Source organism: Dermacentor silvarum, chromosome 2, assembly GCF_013339745.2.
Source record: "Dermacentor silvarum isolate Dsil-2018 chromosome 2, BIME_Dsil_1.4, whole genome shotgun sequence".
NCBI classification, from domain to species: domain Eukaryota; kingdom Metazoa; phylum Arthropoda; class Arachnida; order Ixodida; family Ixodidae; genus Dermacentor; species Dermacentor silvarum.
This window is the reverse complement of record NC_051155.1, coordinates 174,936,228-174,955,269: the sequence shown is the minus strand read 5'-3', so window position 1 is coordinate 174,955,269 and position 19,042 is coordinate 174,936,228. Positions and strand designations below refer to the sequence as shown.

The 19,042-nt window shown below is 48.1% G+C and overlaps 1 protein-coding gene across 9 annotated transcripts in view; it reads right to left on the bottom strand.

The window, feature by feature from the left end:
* Positions 1 to 19,042, bottom strand: part of LOC119442159 (cyclin-dependent kinase 12-like) — a 99,436-nt gene that overhangs the window by 17,005 nt on the left and 63,389 nt on the right. For 8 of the 9 annotated variants that reach the window (XR_007465666.1, XR_007465663.1, XR_007465667.1 and 5 more), the window contains exon 10: positions 12,486 to 12,866. Coding sequence is in view for 1 of the 9 variants with exons in the window: in XM_049661931.1 (XP_049517888.1) it covers position 12,866 (1 nt within the window). In the remaining 8 variants the exon portion in view is untranslated. Of the gene's footprint in view, positions 1 to 11,003; positions 12,867 to 19,042 lie in introns of those variants that run through there. The other variant, XM_049661931.1, reaches the window with a different exon arrangement.

The window sequence follows — 19,042 nt, the reverse complement described above, 5'->3', positions numbered from 1 at the left end:
TCCTCACTGCGAAGAACCTGCCTCGCTGGTCGTTTTACACTCAATGATTGGATCCTTCCAAGAGGGACCCCTGAACACCGCAAAGCTATGAATAACAGCTTGCTGATGTTAGGATAGATAGTGGCCTTTTAATACATTTTTTTTTATAAACGTCTTTCTCTCTTGACCGCACGTACGTGACTATGTGGCACGTGGTCCATCGGTGAAGGTTAAGCACGTCATGGATCAAGGTCGCCACGGCACGTGGCGATTCAAACCGAAACGCACCTTTCGTTAAACGGCAATTCATATAATGAACTGGGCGAGTTGATGCGAGTTTGTGTTCTGTCGTTTTTGTCCCTTCGCGCTTTTAGCAGCGATAATCAATGCAACAAGAAAAGCGAATGTTACACAACGTAGTTATTTACAGAGGTACAGTTCACGTGTTCTCTCGGTACACGCACATATCGTTGCACTATTAGCGCTCCACTGCGGAGACGACCCCGAGTGACGAAGATGCCCTCTGCCTTTATTAATCTCCGGCATATCACACAAGCTTGTACTCTCATTAAAAAACTACAAGCAGCAAGCGCGATTCTGGACATCAAACGCAACTCGACGATCGCCTCATTGCGAACGTCAAGCGAATGAGCGCTTGCCATCTCGAAGCAGGCTGGAGCGCCAGCTGCGTCATCACGCAGTGGCGTGGGAGGTTGCGTGACGAGCCGCCATATTTTGCTTTTACTGGTAAAATGAGAAAGAGAGAAGACATAACCGCGGGAAAATGCAACCAAGTATTTGCGCTGCTCGCGCTCCATCCGTAAATATTGCCGAAAGAGGCCGTAAGACTGCCGCCTAGTACAATTTTTACCACGAACTCTCGAGGCAACGTGCTCAATAGCGACCGGCTACTTCCGTGACGGCGGGCGCATGCTTTCGACATTTATCGCAGGTCACAGTGGCGCCGAACCTCTTACAACAAGTTTTCCCAATGAAATGTTGACACACAATGTAGCGACCTGAGAAAGTACATCTCCACATTCAACGAGATATAGAGCAAGCTTCCTCCCAATTTGGGTCCTCCCTAAGCTCACGTGTTAAATATCATCTGAGCGCGCGATAATCAAGGACATGTAAAAAACCCCACGACAATCTCCTTCCACCAAATTACACGAACAAGTGGCTTAACTCCACCGCACCACACGATATGTACCGACGACCGCAGATCGCTTTCGGTGAGCAATGCTAACTGTGGCCTGGGCGAGCAGTGCATATCTACGGTACGTCATCGCCGTTTTATTCACATTTGCTTAATTACGACGTCACAACACCGTTTAGTATTTGCTGATATTCTGACATATCGTGTCCGCACGAGTGCACCGTATCTACTCGCGCAAGTACCGCTCCTGCATATGTATCTCGGCAAGGAGCGAGTATTACACGAGTCGGGTTTACAACTACCTGTGTTACCACTTAATTATACCGCACTGTGACAGTCGCAAACTAATACGCACACAACCAAATAAGGCCCACTAGAGAATGTTTTCAATACACCCGTAGTCGCGTTCGCCGAACTTGGCCCGATTTGGCGCAAACGTCGATACCCGTTGATAAACAATTCCGCAAATTTGTGTGCAGCATAGTGCGGGATGCGTCTCTTACTCGAGTAAATACGGTAGTCCAGCGCCCACACCGCCGCAATGCAGATGGTTGTCATTTCTCGACATTCTCGCAACGACGACGTAAGTATGTGACTAATTTAACTACAAAACAAAAATAAGACTGCCAATTATGCCACGTCTCTCTCCCCCACCCTTTTTCCTCCCTCTATGCAATGTCGTTACGGCGATCTGGACATACATCACGACACGCATCAATTATGACCGTTATTTCACGTGTTGTGTAGTCAGATGTCGAGAACACGCACTAACGCGGAACGTCAGAACGCACGCCTCGATTACCCTACCACCTTTGTTTTGCTTTTTACTAAACTCGTTATGCATGAGAAAAAAAACAAAAAAAGAGAAAAAGTGTGGAGCGTAAAGGACCCGCAACATTTACAGGAATGTGTGTATAAGGGCGTAATGTAGCGCATCCAGATCGAAAAAAAAAAAAAAAAAATGCGAGAAAAGGAGTTCTAAGCGTTCGCGGAAAAGTGCCCAGCTCTATACACTTCCTGCTGCGCGCCCGCAACGTTCTCACTCACTAGAAGCAAAATAGCAAACAAAGGGCATACAACAGAACGTGGAGCGTTTCGAGAAAGACCTATATTACTTGCTAGAGACTACGTGGACGACGCGAACGGTCATGTGACTGCTGCTTTAAGGTTTCCTCGCGTCACTAATCGCGCCCACGTTTTTACCACCGGCAAATACCAACAAATTGAAATGACACGGGCTACTCCGCGCGCGCGCGCGTGGATCGCTGCCGCCATTTGATCCATCTGAGTGCAGAGCACTCGAAATCAACGCTCACATTCTACCACTATTCATCCAAACCAGCGGACTTGGGTGCAAGAGGTAGAATCCTCTCGACAAATCAACTCTGCTCGCTCTGCGTTGTTTCCCGCATTAACAAGCGCCGTTTGAGCATTTACACGACTGAATGTGTACGGTAACAAAAACGTCATCGGACAAAAATGAATATGCATAAAAAAAGCGCTTCACAAACAGAACCATGGTACGCATTCCAACCTCAAACCACACGGTGCGAATACGTCATTAAAAAACACCGGTTATGAGGGGCGCAGTAGTGGAGGACTCCGGATTATTTTGACCACCTGGGGACCCAATGCACGGCACAAGGGCGTTCTCGCATTTCGCCCCATCGAAACGAGTCCGGGATTTGAACCCGCGATCTCGTGCTTAGCAGCGCAACGTCAGCCGTTCCTTGGCCTACGGAGCAGAAGGAAACGCTTGGTAGTTAGTTGCCCGGGAGATAACGAGGATTGTTTGACGCTGTGCTTAGAGCTTTGCTAGCATACACTGTTAAGGTTCGTTCTTCGAGCGGTTAATCCACGAAACACACTGCATGCTGGCCAGTACCCTGCGGGCAAGTTCTGAACCCACGACCTCTCGCAGCCGAGACACATTCAAACACGAGGCGAAGTTCGCAAGAACACGTCTGATAAACACTAAGCATTATCTGAAGTAGGGAATGACAACAACGCGTCGCCCAAGTCCATCGCTGTCCTGGCTCTCGAATGTAACAAAGCGACAACGACCGGCACTTCGGCAGCGGTGCTTCCAGGGAATAACGCTTCACCAATGTTGCACTTGCGACCTGAAAAGGGCCACAATACGTGCGGCGACAGGAAGGAACATTCCGGAGAATCATCTCACGCTCAATCGATTCGTCCGGAGCACCAAAGCGGCGGGCGCCGAATGATTCTTTCGCCAGCTGGGGTTTATTCAACGTATGTACACTTAATGTGCACGAACATTTCTGCACTATGTGGCCGCCACGGCAGGGTATAGGACGCGTGACCTTGCGCGCAGCAGCATACTCCGTAGGCCACCGCAAAAGCGCGGCAAGATGTGCATTCCTTGGATGACTCGTGAAGAGTCATCAATGCCACGCATCCCCCCCCCCCCCCTTTTTTGTTTATCAATTCCGCACAGGTTTGACCGATTGATGACATTACAACGTTAAGCAGTTAAGCGAATCACCGTAGTGAAGGAACAAACTGACCGTTCTTTCACGAACCCCTGAAATGCGGTAGACGAGCGTTTTTGCATTCCTCCGCCGCCGCTGCCTGGAAACGAACCTAGGACCTCTTGCTCATTCTGTTAAACGCAAGAGGGGCGGTATAAACTGACGTAATCGCGGTCGCCATATTGTAATAAAGTTGCGCGTTACCTAGATTAGCTTTTCAGCACCACGCTGGAAGCTGCGAATTAGGACTACAAAATGGCGTATGTGACGCCATATGACTACTTCGTCGCGCAGTGACTGTACCTTCAACAATTGCATAACATGCAGTGCGTTAAAAAAAAAAAAAAAAAAAAAAAAAAAAAAAAAAAAAAGCACGACGTTAGCTTGATCTGTCCAGGCGCGGTTTTGCCATTCACAGTGCGCTTCTACGGTTACCCACTATACAAGGTGTTTCAATTTAGCTGCACCAAATTTTTAAACATTGCCTGTGGCAGATGGCACAGTTATAATCCTTGATCTAAACTAATCGATGAGGCGGCCATTACTTCCACGAGAAATCAAAATGGGTAAGTGAGTAATTAACATAATTACGCTTTTTAACTTTTTAATTAATAATTTTATGGCACATCTTTCAATCTACGGGTTATAGCCGCTGAGTCCGCAAGGCGTATCCACTTGGAATTAATTCTCAGGACTGAACCAGTTTCGAGATATTAATTTTAAAGTGTCCGACGAAATGTATGGGCGTTCCAGTTAACTTTTTGAGGAAAACGCTGTTTTATGCATTGAAGCACAAAGTTAACTGAAACGCCCATGTATTTCGTGGGACGCTTTGAAAATTAATATCTCGAAACTGGCACAGTCCTGAGAATTCGTTTCAAGTGAATACGCCTTGCGAACTCAGGGGCTATAATTCGTAGATTGAAAGATGTGCCGTAAAATAAATTAAAAAGTTAATTAGCGTATTTATGTTAATTACTCGATTAAGCGGTTTTATTTCTCGTGGAAGTAATGGCCGCCTCATCGAGTAGTTTAGCTCAAGTATTATAATTATGCTATCTGCCACAGGTAATCTTTAAAAATTTGGTGCAGCTAAAATGAAACACCCTGTATATGCTATTCGTTCAACGGAAGCGTTTACAGAAGCCGCAGTACAATCACTTCTCACTTGCCAATTAGCACTATCCCCTATAATCTTCGATAAACCCATGATGCCAGCCTTTAAAATCTCAAAAGATGCGCACGCGAATATAGGTATCATTGCCACGTTGCCGCCGAGCGAACACTTCTGTACTCTGAACATACACAATTCACTGCAACGTGAGCGCTGCACAATATTCGAAGAAACGCCTAATACATGTGTTTCCTGCTTGGATGTACGTTTCACGGGACATGCAGAAGTTTAGACCTGTTTCGTTTCGAATCGTACCCACATTTAGTTGCCTATTTATCTTGGTTGCTTCATTGATTTGATACCCGCCGGTAAGCAATACCTTAAGCAATGTACGACATCGCAACGAAATGAACTTCGAAGCAAGAATGAACTTGGAAGCGCGGGAGCCAAATATTTGGCTTCCGCGCCACGTTTTTCATCCCCCCCCCCCCCCCCCCTCACAATTTAACGGCTACTGCCTAATGTTGCCAACACGTTTGTAAAATGAGACGTCGCAGTTGTGTTACGGCCAGTGCTATAAGAATTGCTAGCATCGGCATTCTCGGCTGGTAGCCCCAGCGAACATACCACGCAGAACAAACCGTATAAAGGAGTCAAAGATGCAGCATGCAATGACGGATCACTGCACTGCCTGTTTCTTTCAGGCAGAGTTTAGTTCGAAGCTGTTGAGCTAGTCGAGTAAACACGCATGCGTGAATAAGTCGTCGTAGGTGGCGCTGATATAGGTGTATGCGCGTACATGCTAGTATTGACATAGCGGTACGCGAAAGCCGATTCGCTTCTTTGCTGCAATTCTGAGTCACTTGATTCAGCGGGGACGTACCCCACCTTTTGGCACTAATCTACAAAACACGACAACAGCTTGCGCGTAAATGTTTCCTGCGCACATGATAGGCCAACGCTAAATCATGTTTTGATGACACCACTTATCGCGGGAGTTGGTCTCACCTGGTACAGGATTCCAACGATGGCAGGAGGAGAGAAAAAAAAAAGTACAACAAAAAGATGCGCAACGCCGGTTACACAACGCAGCCCAGCCGATTAGCGTTTTTCGGTCCATGTACCACGTGAAGTCGCGCGACGCACGCAAGTGTTCTGTGTCCGGACAAGTAAAGTACAGGAGCTGTGAGCTAATTCATGCTGGCCATGTCAAAGCACTTGATCAAGCCCTGCCTTAGTCGGCATGGTTATAGCAATGTTTGTGTTTACAAGCACAGGTAGAAGTTGTTGAACCATTATTAGCATACAGTGCAGCCACTCTGTTGATTACAACGAGTAAAACAGTGCAAATGTAATAGCTCTCCAGGTCTTCCAGCACACACCAGATGCACATCACAGTGGATTCCTTCTGAAATTGGTGTACCAAAGATATTTAAGACCCAGCAACAGCAAAGGCACACAATACAGTACCGCGCCCTCAATTTATGCATGCAAAATGCTGTTCCATACTGAAGAAATATTTTTCTAAGTGAACACACAACTTCTTTGTTAAAGGGACACTAAAGAGAAACCGGAAGTTGAGCTTAAATGGTAGATTATCCTTTCACAATCACAGCCATACCATTCTTACTGCAAACAGATGTTTAATAGGCGAGAAAATAGCGAAAAACTGAAGGATAGGTGCTGACGCCCCTTCGAATTTCCCGCACTACACGTTCTGACGTCGGAGATTACAAATGCAGGCCGGTCGCGATTGGTCGAGAGCGATTTATCGCTGTTAATAAAACGCAAAATGAAATACACCTTAAACGCACATAAACAGCATTTGCCAACTTTTTAAACAGTTTCAAGCGAGGAAGTACAAGTTTAGCACAAAATTAAATAAATTAGAAAAAATGGCATGGCGATACATCCGGTCGTGATAGTATCGTAGTTTCGTTTTTGGTCAATGCATCTTCGCGCGCGCCTGTTCCGCTCTACGGTGTTTGGTTGCGTGTTGCGTGGCTCGAAAAACGTTGACTTCGCGAGAAACAGCCAGCAAATGCCTCGTGTGTGTATTGTTGAGGGCTGTATAAATGGACCAAGGCGCTTGCTCAGGGGCAGCGGCAGTGTTGACTCGATTGTGTCCTTTCATGTGGTGTCGCGCGGTGAGCCCCGGTTCCCGGCGTTCGCAATGGCTCAGTGCTCTGCCGATGATAAAACGGCAAAAGAGCCAGAGAAACCGATGGTGTGCTATCTGCATTTCTCACCCTCGGAAAGTATCTTGGCGTGCCCCAGAGGCCAGTCCTTTCTCGAGCAGCTGTTCCCTCAATGCGGCCTTCATCAAACCCCCTTCCGGTGCCCCTGCAGCAGCAAACTGGCGGCTCGGTGAGTGCTGAATGTCATTAAATAAAGCCACGAAATAACCATACCGAGTACGTGCGCAACTTTCTACGCTTGTTCTGTCGGGAACATCGTCGCCTGGCGGACTGGACGCTTCACCTTCCGTCGACGAAAACGAAGCTCTCCGCCGGCGCGGCCGGCGGCTCACCGCCATCGCACGCGGAAACACCTACCGCTCGACAACTTCTTTGGCAGCATTAATGAGGCTCAAAGTTCAACAGTGGGCAGCTTGTGAAATAGCAGTCATCACACGTTTTTTTTTTTTTTTTTTTTTTTTTTTTGCCATTTGAACAGGCTTATTATACGATGCAGCAAATCTGTGCTGCAAGTGGCAATTAAGATTAGTTAAGATAAACGGCAGGCTGTACTTAGCCACTACGAAGCTGCCTCAAGGTCAATGGGGATATGCTGGATATGAGAACGTTGCGCAATATAACGAGGTGTGCAACAGTGCTGCTAGAGAATTCTACTGTCGAATCGGAGATTTAATTCTTGAGGGTGCGCCGACAGGCAAAGTGAGCAAAACTGTGCAACAATATCACTCTGAATGATGAACTAGCACCAAATTGTATGGCCGTCAATGGCCACACGTTATCCGGCTACCCATACAACCACCTTGGCAAGCAATGGCGTTATCAAGTGCATTATGGTGCACTGCACTCCAAGGGGCGCAAAAAACGAAAATACTCACATACTTATGTTACACGCATACAGTAGCCCTTCCACTACATCATTCCTCACAGCCCAGAGTGCAACTACATGATGCTTAAACGCTAGCGGTTACTACTAATAACCCCCCGTGCAAGGTTGTATATAGATGAACACTATTTCTGTAATGCAGTCCAAATGAATTGTGGCCTTATGTGCAATTTGGCCATATAGTTTTGTTCAGTTGCCTGGTAGACAGCCTACATGAGCTAACTCAATTTAGTAGGATAATGCTCCGGTTTACAATGCCCAAGGGTACAGAGGAATGGCTAGCCACAGCTTGATGTGCTCGTCAATTGCTTCTTGCCTTCTTACCCACACGTCAACTTTCTACTAGGGTAAATGTGTTCTAGAAGCTGTCCCGAGTAAGGTTGGTAGTTTATAATTTTCTACGAAAGAATATGTAATGTGTACCTTCAAATCCAGAAATTCCAACCTTGCACTCAAGCCAACCGCACTCAAGCCTGGACTGCACTAATATTACCGTATTTACTCGATTCTCACGACGCGCACCCGTTTTCCGTGACAAAGAAAAAAAAAAAAAAAAAAAAACCGTCCTTTACAGTACCGCGCACTTTTTTAAACAGAAATACAACTTTTTCTCATATTGGAAAAACAGATTTCCTCCCAATGCACTTAAGTTGCGTAAAAAAAAAAAAAGTAGCAAGTTTCGCCCGAAAGGCGAAGCATCGAATGCAATAGCGAAGTAGTAGACCGCTATAAGAAGTAAGGATAGCAGTTTTATCGGCCGTATAAACTTGCAAACATTCGCTTACTAAATAAACAAGCACGGTGTCACGCGCGCACAAGCAAACATGAACACATCTCGCTCGTTGACTGCGGTAACGAACTGTCAAAACGCTCGAGTGACGAAGCGCGGCGAGCGAATTGACCTTCGTGCGACCATGTCTCTCGGTTCAACGCAACCTATAAGCGGCGAAAACACGGCGCGCGGCGGACTTTCCCCGTCGCAGATTGCTTTCAAGATAGGGGCCAAGGAGATCGTATCGCCGAAGTGGATCGTCGCAGATTACGTCCCGTTTCGGTTTACTGAAAGCATTGCTTTGCTGTCGAAAATACTCTTCTGTTTGCGCCAGTCTCGAACGCAAGTTTCGGTTTCTCCGAACGCCCGTGATGCGGCCCGACTTCCGTCTGTCTCCGCCCACATGATCACTTTCCTTTTAAATGCGGCTTCATGATGAACTCGGTACTTCATGCTGATAGAGCAGACGCAGAGAACGTGAAGACAGACGGTTGACTATTGTCTAAGCACGTGTACTGCAGCACATTGAGGAAGCTACGGTAGTTAGGCTCGAGAGTAGCTAGGCTTGACGCGCGTGCGAGGCGGCCATATTGAAATTCCGACGGCTATATGGTAACGCAGATGGGTCTTACTCGATTCTAACGCGCACGCAATTTTGTAGCGTTAGCTACACTGGCCTAGCCAAGCCCGTTTCGCGCGGCACATCAAGAGCCGTGCTGCGCATGCGCAAGGATCAATGATGTCACACGGCTTGCGCACCGGAGCCGGCTCCTCTCGCGCACTCCGCCGCCGCCGCGCGCGACTCACCGCCGCCGGTCTGCGCATTCCAGAGGAGTAGTGACGTCGTAGCCGTGGTAGAGCGCTGGATAAAAAAAAGGTGCGGCCTGCCGTTTGCATCGAAAACGGTGTGATCCGCCGCGGCGCCACACGTCGGGGGCTGCTGTCTGGCATCGGCATAGCAAATGCGTCAGGAACGCGCTTGGAACGCCGTCGCGCGTGCCAGCCGACAGCGCGTTCCATCGCCGATGACTAGCGCCGTTTGTCCCAGCCAAGCGGCCGACAATGCAACTACGGCTGTCACATTCGCTCCCATTGCAACGCGCCCGACGCGACAGGCCGCACGTGGCTGTGCAGTCGCCGTCTGACACTGCGCTGGAGCCGCTGCGCTTCTGACTGGCGTTTGCCAGTGCGGTATAGCCATGGAGAAGGAGAGCGCAAATGCTGCTCAACAGCGCAGAAGAACGGAGAAGCTTGACTCATCGGATCCCGAAGTAGTTGCCTGGCAATTAGCGGTTGAGCGTAGGAGGAATGAACAGAAGAAGGCTAAACGTGCTGCGGAGACACTGGAGCAAAGGGACGAACGTCTAGCAAAGCGGCGTCGCCAGGAGGCTGAGCGACGTGCCCGACCACCCCTGCAGCAACAACAAAACGCCGTCGATGACGTCAAGGCTCGCCGATCGACTGAATATACTGTGAAACTCTGCGAAAGCGCCAGTGCGACTCGGACCTTCAGCTGAACCTTTGCTAACGCTACGTATATCCTGGCATAGCCGAGCTAAGCCACTGCAACAATTTTTTTTTTGGTCCTGTTTTATCGGAAAAAAAGCGCGCATTAGATTCGAGTAAATACGGTAGTTCTTGAACTTCTAATGCAAGTCTAACCAGAAAATAAATGTATTGGGAGAGTCACAGGCAGCCATTATACACTTCAGAACCGCCTAGCTGAAGAAACACAGGAAAGACGAAAAGCAATGCTTACCTCCGAGGACACCTTGAAACTGCGATTATAGTGGAGAACAATTTTTTTTTTGTTGAAGTAAACATGTAGCGCAGTTCCTTGGATGTGAGGGATGCACTTCTCTTCCAGAGAGTCTTTGCACAACAGTCAGGACTGACACACAGAAACAGAGGCAGCACGCGCACTTGGCCGGTCATGAGAGATGTCGCACGTCACAGTCTGAAGGAGTGATGTCGAAAGGCACGATGGCGTTCTCAAGTCCTGGTGGCTTGGCAGAAGATCCGAGGTGAAAGCCAGAGACTGCTGTGTGACGAAGTGACTTAGTGGCAAAACTGCAAGGTTGCAAGATTTTGGCGGTGTATAGCCTGTGCTCTCCCATCTGTCTGAATCTACATTCAGATGAATCTTCTCTGGACGTGACTCATACTATTAAAAAAAACTGCCACCTAGTACAGCTAACTCACAAGCCAGACTTGTTTGCAAGTGCTTTGACATGACAGCTTCAAGGCAGACGCCGTGTATGTATACAATGCCTTAGCGTGAAGAAGTGTATGTCTGTACAAGATGGAAGCATGGGCTGTTGTTCGCGGGTAAAATAAAAAATAGAAGGGGTGGTTGTTTCACCTTACACTTACGCAAAAAAAAAAGTATGAAACAGAAACATGTTTGTTACCTCCTGTTTTACTCAAATCAGGTTTTACATACAAGTGACTCACACGATGCAGCCTTCGGCAATCAAAAATCACATACGGCTAACAAACAAGCACCCTTGCAACTGGCATGCTTGTCAGCGTGCACTCCTCTGGATGACCTTGCACCAGAGTAGTAGAGGCTTTAAAGTGAAGCCTGAAGACCACCTATTTCATGTCTTTCCTCCACCCTGTGGCCTCTGAAAGAAGCACCTTGATTTGACATGTCCCTTTGGTAGCCCAACTTCATCAAATCGATACTTTCACAGGGATGGGAGAACACCTGTGCTTTCAGGGAAGCACACCTTGAAAGCTTGACAAGCTGTCCTTTGGGCATATACTGCTCCTGTCACACACACACACACACAAAAATAACAATAATAAAAAAAATCACATAGAAAGTGTGTCCAGTCTCACTGAAAAGCACAACACCATGTCATGCTTTGCTAGATACATATGTACAATGCACTGGGAAATAAACGTAGGGGAATGCCAGAAATATGAGGCTGCCATCTTGCAGTCCCTCAGATGTCACACCTGACGTCAGCAGCAGCAGCAGCAGCATGTAAATCAGTCCAGCTGTCACCATTTGGCCAAGTAAATAGGAAAGCTGGCCCTATTAATACAAACAAACACCCTTTGGCCAGAACTGTTGTGCCAGATGTAGCACACCAGAATTACTTTGAAAAAACAAAGACACCTCCATATTTTAAAAGCAGAAAAGAGGAGCATGTCCAGTAGAGCTTATGAGTCTCTCTGGTCTGCTCCAAGGAGAGGAGGGTGAAGCACTGAATTCTTCCGGCTAGGTAGCGGCCCCTTGAGGGATCAAGTTGGCCACCGCATACAATGCACTCCTTTGGCACCACAGTGTGCACAGTTCGTGGAGTGGCTATGTAAGAAATAGAATGCAGGGTGCAGTCAAAAGACCCACAAAATAAAGCATCCAAACCTGCTGGTTATGCCTGAAAACCTTGACAGCTCTCATCACAGCATGAAACAAGAGGAAGGAACCTCTGTGCTTTTAGAGGAGAGGCCTGCGGTTGCCACCCCTGAAGTCTGCTGGTGCGGCTCCTCTGGGGGGGCCTCCTCCCCTGTAGGATGAGACTTCGATCCTGGAAGGGTACGCATCCGGCGGCGACACCTCGTGCACATGGGAAGGCGGTGGCGTCCGCAGCAAGCTGTGCCGACGTTGCTGCCCCATAGGTGATGTTGAGCTGCTCATAAGTGCAGCACGCGCATCAACCACTGCTTGGGGTGAGACGTAGTAATCTCGGCCCCCGCGAGGCTCCATCCCACCATGGTAGGATCGCTCATACTCTGGCAACTTGTAACCCCTTAACTCCCCAAACCCGACATCGCTTCCCTCTTCCCGCACATGTGGCTCAAAGCCTTGATAGGGGTGGTGGTGGCGCTGGTGTGACGGAGTACGAATGGGAGGGGGAGGAGTAGTGGGGATACCTGAGTGGCTGCTGGGATTCTTTACGCGAAAGCCCTGCGCTTCCAGCAGCTGCGCCAATGCAGCCTTGACGCCTGAAGTGGTGTAGCTCTGTTGTTGCGCAGCGGTGGAGCTCATGACAGACAGACCCACGGATTCAAAGGGTGGCGAAGTGTCGTCGGGTGGTCCTCTCCGGTGGTATGAAGTGGCATCTCCTGACCCTCGGCCAAGCACAGGCATGGGAGGCGACATTGGCCTTCCACGGTGCACGGTGGAGGCCTCAACCCGCCGAGGAAGCACAGGAGGGGCACGGTCACCATGGGTGTCGTCCATGTGGAGGGGTGGACCTGGAGGCCCACGATCGAAGAGGTAGGCACCAGGGCTGGTGGTCTGCCCACGGATGTCTGTGACCACACAACCACACTATTTTAGAAGAACTCAGCCATGTTACTTTAAAGGTTATACCTATCAAGATTTTTGCTATAGGCAAAGACCTTCAGCTGCTTATCCTTAGCTGTACTGTGGCTCCAATGAATATCTGAAGCAAGAGGAACCACATGGCTGCTTACTAGTAGAAGTAATCTCTAATTTTCCATTATTCATTTGTCTAATAGAGGTCATGCTGCCTTCAACTTTGCAGTTACACTTGAATATGATATGGTACCTTATATATATATATATATATATATATATATATATATATATATATGCAAAACCATGGTTTCTATGCCATAGAAATGTAAATTCACTTTATGCATATAACAGGGGAAGATAGGTTTACCCAAGGGACAGGCAAACATGCAATGAAATGCTCAACCAATGACTCCCCCCACCCAAAAAGAAACTACCTAATACAGTACTTAGTATGCAAAGGAACATAGCAGCACAAAGGAACAGGACGTACACATGCAGTGCGGAACAAAAACGGGAAAGAAAGTACAAAATTTTTAAATTCTTCTGAGTCTGTTTGTCACTTTGTGTATGAGCATGTCTAGACAAAATACAGTACAGACCACTTATAACGTAACCACTTACAGTGCAGGACCGGATATAGTACGGTCTTTTCAGACTCCCGTTAATTTTCCCCTAGCACTCCATGTATACGCATACCGCTTACAGTGCAGCCGCATGAGACGAAATACCGTTTATAATGCGACTTCCGCGGGAAAATCTCCCCGACAAGGGTGGTAGCGAGCACGCTTCTCAATGAAGTGCGCCCACCAATGGGAGAGATTAATGAGGGCAATGCGGAGGAGGAGCATGAGACGCGGAGCATGAGTCCAAGAGCGACAAAATCGTCGCCGCGCGCCGTATGTGCGTGTGAAAGCGGGCGGGAGACGCGCGCCTTTACGGAGAGCGAACGCACAGTGGAGAGCAAATGCGACTTCCATCACGCGAAAGGCCGTGGGGGTATGGGAGGGAGCGAGGGGAGGCGACACTATGCTGCAGCATCAAATGCGTTTCTTGCAACTGGGCGCAAGGGGAACTGGCGACGCTATCTCCCACGCGAAAGGAGCAAAATGGGAAGGCAGCATGGGAGGAAGGGGCTGCTTTTACTCAGCCAACAAATTCGTTCGCGCCTGTGCTGGCTGTCGGTGTTGTCGCGTGCACCGTATCTTGCAAGCAATCTCCACACGGCTCTGACCTTTGTATGGGCTGTGCTTCCGCCGCTCAGTTTCCGTTGAAGCGATAGACCACACGAACCTGCGCTCGCTGCAGCAGCTGCGTTTCCCCACGCCCGCATTTTGACAATGGTTGCCTGCGATCATCGAGTCTATTTATGTTTGCTTGTGCGTGTTAACACCACGCTTGTTAATTCAGTTAGTAAGCGAATGTGTCAAGTTTATGCAGCCGATGAAACTACTATCCCTACTCCGTATAGCTCTCTACTAATTTGCTATTGCAACTGATGCTTCGCCTTTCGGGCGAAACTGAGACATTTAATAAAAATTATTACTTTCTTCATGCGAAGATCGTGGGTACTTGGACATTAACCTTTCAACGTTCATAAATTTAAATGGATGCAAAACTCCCAATCGCACGCTTCGATTCTCGGATACGCGCGGCTGCTTGGTCTAGATATGTGTATGTGCAGGGCTTGAAGATCTTGTTTTGGTTATAGTGCAGATATTCATGACTCCGGCGACTTACATTATAAGCGGTCTACACTGTATTGTAGACCGCTGGCAAAACGCTGCAGCACAAGTAGAAGAGGTCCAGAAGATTGCAAGTCCCTCTTTCTGAAATGTGCAGCCAGTTATCATTCCTGGTTGACTATTCACAGGACCTGCAACTTTCCCTACAACACACAGCAACAGTGAGACATGGGTGTAGATGATTTTAGATGACTGATGAGTGAATGTTTCAGACAAGTGTAGGGAAGAGTGGGCAGGTATGGGACAGTGGGCGCTACTCTATTTAACAGAGACCACAATAGTGACTGGCCTTCCAATAGATGGCATGACTCTGGGTCACACTTTCAGTCTAACGAAGGCCGCACTAGACAAGTGATACTCGCTATTAAAGCCCCGCCTATGACCTCAATGTGATATTTGCATATAATCAGCCCCCTGACTTTACCGTTAAATTAAAAAAATTGTTGGCGCCAGTTATGCGTGCGAAAATACAGTATTCTGCACAAAGTCTGTGCAGTAACTCGAATTCATATTATGGGGACGCTCGACTCTCACGCGGCCCGATGTTTTCCCTGTATGGCTCTTGCATCTCCTGTAATCCGGCTTGCCTGCATAGCAGGGCGCCGCCAGCAGTCAGTGTAATTGCAGATTAGTACGAGAGATGGCGCGAGTGTTGTGCTGTTAACGCCACCTAGCGGCGGGGTTACTCGGGTGCAAAAAGGTGCCTGTTTCTTTTTGGCTAGAGGCTGGCAAGCTTCGTGGGACCATCCTGAGAAAGCCTTCGGAGCTGTGCACCGGGATGGACCAATTCGATCGTTCGAACATGCCACCGTTGGCGCAACTGTACACGCGAATGAATAGGCGTTGGTGTCCAGCATTCGGAAGGACAGGACATATTCGCTCGCTATCATGTCGTGGCAAGCCGAACTTTCCTGATTCGTCAGCGCCCATCAGCATGTTCTATTGGTTTTGATTTGGCTAGCTGGCACTGGTGTAGGAAAGGTGGAATAAATGCCCCTGTGATTGTTTGCACTACTGTGTTGCCGATTCTTTGTCCCAAGAGCACATTTGAGATCCCACAATATCTAGTGCCAATGACAAGTACTTGCAGCAAGTGAGGGCCTCATCATAGTTTCACTTGTACAGCGGCATCGACACACCATTTACATAATCTGAATAGATTTGCTTATCACAATCATCAGCTTGTTGCCAGCGCGCTAGTTGGCAATTAATCGCTCACTGCCAACTGCTAAGCCTGAAACTTGTGGTGGTCATTACTCCTGTGAGTATACGAGACACCCACAATGGCCAATATTGTCATCCGTCGGCAACAACAGCAGACTAGGCTGACGCTGCTAAATTAGAAAGTGGCTCGCAGCTTACAGAACTTACAGAGTTGATTCCTGCATATGTTACAAACGAGTGAAAAGCACTTTGCGCGGACACCATGAGCTTGCAAATCACACAGTGATGTGGTGCTTGCCGCTGACACATGGGTTTCTTGCAGTGACTATTGAAGTGTGGATGTTTCGTACAGTGGTATTGTTAAGGGCAACTGCGGCAATTTTTCAATGTGAACGGATGTCAATGAAATTAGCAGGGTATGTTTCTCTGCACACTTCCGCAAGGTCCTCAGAAAAGCAAGTCTGAGAGTTGGGCAAATTTTTTTGCAAATGAAGTTTAATTCTTTTCAACCACCTGCCTTGCCTGCTCCTCAGCTACTGGCCACATTGTGTTACGACGTAAAAGGTGGCATATGCAGAGCATGCTAGGAATGAATCGCAGACGAGAGCGCCAACAGCGTCGAGAAGCTGGCAGGTGAAGTTACATTCTGTGTGGACAGGCAACTGATGGGTGGCAGGTAGCATTGCGTTGCTGGCAGCAGCACGAACTTCAGCCCCCACCAGCAGCACACACAGTTAGAGCTGATGTCGATCGTATTCAGCCAGAAGGTTAGCCCTATCAGAGTTGCCGAGTTGGTAACAGTGGACATGAGCGACTGACATGAAGCTAATTAAGCTGTTAAACTGCTTTTGTACTTCAGTTTTGACCGTACAGATTTGAAATACAGTCAAGTCCCGCTACAACGAAATTCACAGGACATGTAAAAAATTATGTTGTGGCGGAACTTCGTTGACGTGAAATTGGTATGTCTATTCTGTACGCTAAACGGCAAAGCTGCGATTGAAACCGAAACCATCGTCCAGGAAATCTTTGCGATGGCGTCGAAGCAAAGGCTGAGACATACCGAAGGCATTCGATCAAGTGTCAACTTCACGAGAGAATGCATTTTGCGCAGCTGTTACAGCATTTTCCATAACATTGCAGCTGACGCCTAAAAAAAATTAAATTATGGGGTTTTACGTGCCAAAACCAGTTCTGATTATGAGGCACGCCGTAGTGGGGGACTCCGGAAATTTTGACCACCTGGGGTTCTTTAACGTGCACCTAAATCTAAGTACACGGGTGTTTTCGCATTTCGCCCCCATCGAAATGCGGCCGCCGTGGCCGGGATTCGATCCCGCGACCTCGTGCTCAGCAGCCCAACACCATAGCCACTGAGCAACCACGGCGGGTCAGCTGACGCCTAACCCAACGCGCGTGCCCGGCCGATCGCGAAACACTCATTTTGCGGCACATGCACCGTCGTAATGAAGCGGTTTGAATTATCACAATTTCACTGCATATTTATGACAAAGTCGGCAAGCTTGGCAAGCTTGCGCTTACTGAAGTTTTATTTCCAGAACTCTGTCATCCTGGATTTCCTACGCTTCACGGTAAGCAAAGGCGTTACGCGAGTCTCACAGTCTGTTAAAAGAGCCATCACCCGCCGTGATTGCTCAGTGGCTATGGTGTTGGGCTGCTGAGCACGAGGTCGCGGGATCGAATCCCGGCCACGCGGCCGCATTACGATGGGGTCGAAATGCGAAAACACCCGTGTACTTAGATTTGGGTGTATGTAAAAGAAACCCAGGTGGTCCCAAATTTCCGGAGTCCCCCACTACGGCGTGCCTCATAATCAGATCGTGGTTTTGGCACGTAAAACCCCATAATTTTTAAAAGAGCCATTGTCGTCGGTTCTGATAACTTTTCTGATGAGGTGAAAAGGATCCATTACTTTCAAAGCAGTCGCCGGAGTCGGTTTGCTAGCAGATTGTCATTTTCCCCAGACGACGAGACGTTAGCATCTTGTTGACAACAGCGGCTGCGGCGCGGCCGCTCGAACGCTATCTTGAAAGCAATCTGTGACATGCACAAATTTAGCGCCTGCGCAGGCCTCATCTTCAAAGCGATCTGCGATGTGGGCAAAGTGCAACTAGTGCCGGTAGAGTCGTGTGTGCTGTGCTTTCGACGTTTAGTTCGCGATGAAGCGAGAGACGGCACGGAGGTAAATTCGCTCGCTACTATTTCCACGCCTTCTCACTCCAGCCTGTTGACACCAAGTTTCCGTGGTCATCGAGCGAGTTGTGTTCATGTTTACCTGTACGCGCGCGACACCATGCTCGGTAATTTAGTTAGTGAATGTTTACAAGTTTATACGGCCAATAAAACTACTATTCTTAGTTCGTATAGCTGTCTACTAATCTGCTATCGCAATCGATGCTTCGTCTTTCGGGCGAAACTGGGAGATTTTTCCTTCCGCTTTCTGCCTTGGCGATCATATGTGCCTTCTCCTCCCCCAGAGAGAGAAATTTACGCTTCTTCGTTGGCCTAGCCATTTCGACCGGACTCAGACCTCGAAAAACGGCATCAATTGCAGTGATCTCCTGCAGTCTCGCGCAAGCGCGTGATGACCACGCGTGGCTATGGATTGCAGTGGCTTAAATCGGTACTTTGAATTTGATTTCATTCACGAAAACCTTGTTCAAGCGGACATACGATTGTCACAGCTTTGGAAGGGCCTTCTAATTTGACTACTCGGCAGTTCCAATTTCAATTTAGTCCCAGTTTCGTTCTCGAAAAGTTCGTTTAAGCGGAAATACCGAATAAGACGCCTTCGTTATGAAGGGACCTTTTTTGCATTACTTCCTATGGGCAGCTGACGGGGAATCGGAAAATCTTCGGTGGGGGGGGGAATTTCGTCGTAGCGGTATTCGTTGTAGGGGAATTTGACTGTAAAATATTTATTTCGTACAGTGCACAAACAAAAAGCAAGAAGTAATGGCACAGCGCATTATCAACATTGGTATGTTGTTCTTGAAGGCTGCCAGTTGTGCTCACCGGCACTTCCATAAATTAAATGTTCTACCATGGTAAATGTAAAAATGTGCTGGTAGACTAGTTGGCCTTACCGGTGTTCTCATCTTTTAACAGCGAAGCTGTTTAAGCCAGCTGTTATTTGTGGTGTGTATCAAGAAACTACCAGAAAAAAAAAAAAAAAAAAAAAAAAACTTTCTTGCCGAGGCGGGATTCGAGCCCGCGTACCCCCGGTCCCAAAGCGAGCG